Source organism: Hydra vulgaris, chromosome 02 (assembly GCF_038396675.1).
Source record: "Hydra vulgaris chromosome 02, alternate assembly HydraT2T_AEP".
Classification (NCBI taxonomy): domain Eukaryota; kingdom Metazoa; phylum Cnidaria; class Hydrozoa; order Anthoathecata; family Hydridae; genus Hydra; species Hydra vulgaris.
In genome coordinates this window covers 25,770,723-25,775,033 of record NC_088921.1, presented here as the reverse complement: position 1 = coordinate 25,775,033, position 4,311 = coordinate 25,770,723, and the positions used below count along the sequence as shown (strand labels likewise).

The following is a 4,311-nucleotide window of genomic DNA, read 5'->3' as shown; positions in this document are numbered from 1 at the left end:
TTTTTTAAATATATTGGAAATTATAAGACTTATCTTCCTTTTCCTTCATTTAAAGCTAATGTAGTTCAACCCATGAATCATAAGCCGCCGTGTTTTAGAGTATGTGGTCAAGTTTTTCATCGTATAGGTAATCTTAGGTCAAATCAAAATGTTGCGCCGACTTATTGTCAACTATTCATCTATGATCCACTTGCTGCAATAAATATTAGAATGCAGCAACGTGGTAATAATCTACGCTTAAATGACTTAATCTTTCGATTGCAAACTATTATTAGTGAAGAGAACCCATTTGCTCTTGCATTTAAAAACATGGCTAAAGTGGAACATAAAGAAATTCGTCGAGCAGCTTTATAAGGTCGCTCAGTGTCAGTTGTAAAAAATGTCTTTACTTGAAGATCAAGATAGACGTCGCTATAATCTCATTTTACATATTAAAGTTGTAGTCGTATTTGTTGGTGCAGATGGTGCACCACCTGCTTCTAAGGAGGAAGGAAATTGTTATTTACCCAAGAGGTCATCCTCTTAAAACTATATTAAGTATTTCTGTAAACTTAGATCCTACAGTTTATCCTCTATTTTTTCCAAGGGGTGATGCTGGTTGGCATATTCAATTGGTTCACAACCCTGAACGTGCTACATTGCACAGTGGGCCAGGTATATGGGAAGTGGTGGACAAAACCTAATTATTACCCAATTGGTCCACAAACCTATTTAGATATATAAATAATCATTATATATGAAATAATATTTATTTTTAACAAGAATATTTTAATTTTTAATAAAATAAAAGACATTTAATTGGCTTAGGTAGTAAAAAAATATTTTTTTCAATATCAACCTTTTTTAAAAATCAAACAACAAATTGTGTTTAGCTACAAAGAAAAAGAAGAAGGTGGAGCTGATTCCCTCAGCAAAGCCAAAACTTCACTGGGGTATTTTTTTAAACTCTTACCATTTTTTTTATGACACTTTCTTAATGATGTTATGACAGGATCACTAGATACAAGTAGCCTGTTAACTAGGTCACGATTTGTGTCAATTCTGGAAGTCATTCTACTGAAATCTTCCCTAAACTTTTTAAAATCCTTGTTACAGGCCTCTTGGGCCTCCTCTGACATCAGTCCAATTGGCAAGTACTGTCTAGCAATGATGGCATGGCCATGAACTAAAATTTTGTGTACTGATTGTGCCATGTAATACCAGGAATACTTAGATATGTAAAGTTTAAGAGCAGTAATACAGAACTCTTTAAATTTGACAGTGTCAATTTCAAATCCAGATGATAAAGTGACTAGTATGATGTAGAAATAAAATAAAAGAGTTTCATCTACTTTCAAAATTTTGGCAGTTGATTGATAGTTTGCAAAGGCTCGTCGGGCAGTGTTACCATCATTACTGGTACCTACAAATTGTATATATGTGATAGTTAACCTGATGATTTACATAAAAGTATTTATGTAATTTCACTTACCAGATCCTCCACTTTTTGGGAAATCCACAACTAGTCCCATTTGGTTCATAAATTCTGTCCGTATACGTTTCTTCACTTGCATAACATTTTCTTTATCTTCTATAGCTCTAGACTGCCACTTTTGAGTTTCTAGTTTATATCCAATATGCAATACCATCTCAAAAAACCTAATCCAGGCATGCAGGCTAGAAAGACCATATTTCAATTCTAAATTATTAGAATTGTCCAATTTCAGCACCATTTCTAAGTTATTCATGTTTTTTGGAGACACACCACACACAGAGCAAAATTGAGTTGAGTTAGTCACATGAGACAGAATAGTTTGAATTTTGCCATCAATCATGGTCAGTTCAATAATACTTTTGACAACCAGTTCCTTTCCATTAAAAGTAAAATTAAAAACACCACATTTTTTGATTTCAGATTCTAAATATTTTGCTTCTTCTATAACAACTGCTTTGCTTTCATTTTGAAAAGAAAATCTTATTGGACGACAATATGCAGTAGATGATGGCTTTTCATTTCGCCATAATAGTACTTTTTTGTTATTACAGAACCCACTGAGTTCTAGTGGTGCTAAGCAGGTAATGAACAGAGATTCTTCTTTTTTTAAGTTACGATCTCCAGCTTCCTCACTACTAATTTGCTTGTACATGCTTTGCCCAGTAGCCCCATCAAACCCAGCCTTGCAACGCAAAGTCAACCGGGTCAAACCATCTAGCATTGTGCTGATCACAGGAGCTTGCACCTCACAAAGTCTTTTTACTGTATGTTTTAATAATTCTTGTAGTGGTACATGTGCTGAATAATCATCAACAAAGATGTTCTCTGGATAGCACTTAGCTTTGGACAATCTTATGTTGTTGTATGAAGGATATATATGGCAGTCACGTTCTTCAGCTCCATTTCTCATAAGTTGGTAGGTTGATTTTGACATGCCACCATCTATAATTAATGCCAGACCTTCATCAGGTGTATACTTTTTAAATTGACTAGAAGGTTCTGATATCTCAGCAACTTGCTTTGCAGCCTCATAATTATACTCATTTCTTAGTTTAAGCCTTGCTGAGTGGACCAACTCATCACTAGAAAAATTATTTATAATATCATTAAGTCTTCTCCTTTTGGTTTTGTCAGAAGCAACTTTAAAGGAACAACTTGGTCTTCCACCAATCTTATGTAATTGACTAGAATTATCAGGCTTAGATATATTATTACTGTATGTAGATTTAAAGTCCTGAGTCAACCAATTTTTACTCTCAAACTTTATGTTTCCTCGGTTTGCATCCTTCCGTTTCTTTTAATAAACTTTTAAAAATGCAGCACACCCAGTAGAACCCAAATTCATAGAGACTAAAATAGCTTCTACAGACAAAGAAAATGATTTATCACTCGGATTTAGTTGGTCATGCCGTATACGGTTATGGACATCACTTATCTTCATATCAACTACAAAAAAATTAATTTAAAATTATTAGTGCAACCACTATAAACTAATATAACATGAATATGGCCATTATTTTTATTTCAGATATATTTAATTAGGCCAGTACAATAAGCACAACACCTAATAATGACAACAAACCAAAAAATAGGTTTGTCGCGAATAGCATTTTACAACAATATATATTTTTTAAATGTTTACCAAACCTAAAGGGGCAGCTATGAGCAGAATAAAACAGCACCAACAGGCTGTACATATATTGTATTAACTTATTCTAACATTAATATGCTGTTCCAGCAGGTTCTAAACTATATGAGCCACTTTTAACATAATATTTTTATACTATAAACAAGAATCTTACCTTTATATTTCAAAATAAAACTGTGACTTTAATACAAGACCTTGGAATTTGTTATGGTATTTTTTGAAAAGCTATCAAATTAAATTTTAATAATATGTCAATTAATTTCGCATATGTTAAATAATTTAAAAGTTATTTGTTGTTATAGTTATGTTGTTATGGTATATTAAAAAAAAAAAAAAATTAATTCATCATTATATTCAATTGTAAATAATAATTGTACATTTATGATGTACAATTAAACTACAAATAATGTTTTAAACCATACATTATGCTCTTATAAATATAATGTTCTAAGTAGTTGGAAGTATTTCGAAATTTTTTTTTTGAGGTTTTGTCTACCACCTGGCCCACTGTGCATTGGTTAGAAATCATGTTACATTATTTCAGTATTACAATTACAAACTTTCAGTTAGGCAATTTTTTTCTTCACTCTCTTATGGCAAAAAGCTGTTTTAGCAATATGTGTTGATGCGTATGTAAAAATTAAAAGTCAACGTCTTGCTTTTATCAGAAATAACCAAAACCAGCGCCTTGCTTTCATCAGAAATAACTAAAAATGATGCCATACACGAACATGTAAACACCTTGGAAATGGTCATAATATTAGACCTGTTGTAATTTTGCCATCAACTTATGTAGGAAGTCCTATAGCTTAAATATGTTAAATATGTTTACAAATACATAACAATATGTACAAAGGTATAAAATATATACAAGCTTCACGACTGTGCCAATATTTTAATTAATGAACAAATTAATCATGATGAAGTAAACACTTTTTTAGATGGTCGTTATGTTAGTGCATCCAATAAGTCATATGTGACGCACAAATATACGCCTTAAAGTTTATCTACCTGAAAATCAATTAGTTTACTTTAGAGAAGAAGCAGAGCAAATGGCTTTAGATCGTGTAGCTCAACGTGATACGTGAAAGAGCGCATTGCTATTAGTTGCTGTCTTTATTAACTTCTTCGAAATGGTTATATTTTTGTAATTTTTTTCGTGTTTTGTTCAATTTGTCTTAAGACTCAT

General features: G+C 31.9%; 1 protein-coding gene across 1 annotated transcript; it reads right to left on the bottom strand.

The window, feature by feature from the left end:
• Window positions 1-872: 872 nt before the first annotated feature.
• On the bottom strand, window positions 873-2,489 carry LOC136075960 (uncharacterized). Its single transcript, XM_065789411.1, has 2 exons — window positions 1,472-2,489; window positions 873-1,402 (listed from the first exon to the last, which is right to left on the bottom strand). The coding sequence occupies exons 1-2, from the start codon at window positions 2,406-2,408 to the stop codon at window positions 873-875; spliced, it is 1,467 nt and encodes a 488-aa protein (XP_065645483.1). The 5' UTR covers window positions 2,409-2,489.
• Between the last annotated feature and the right edge of the window lie 1,822 nt (window positions 2,490-4,311).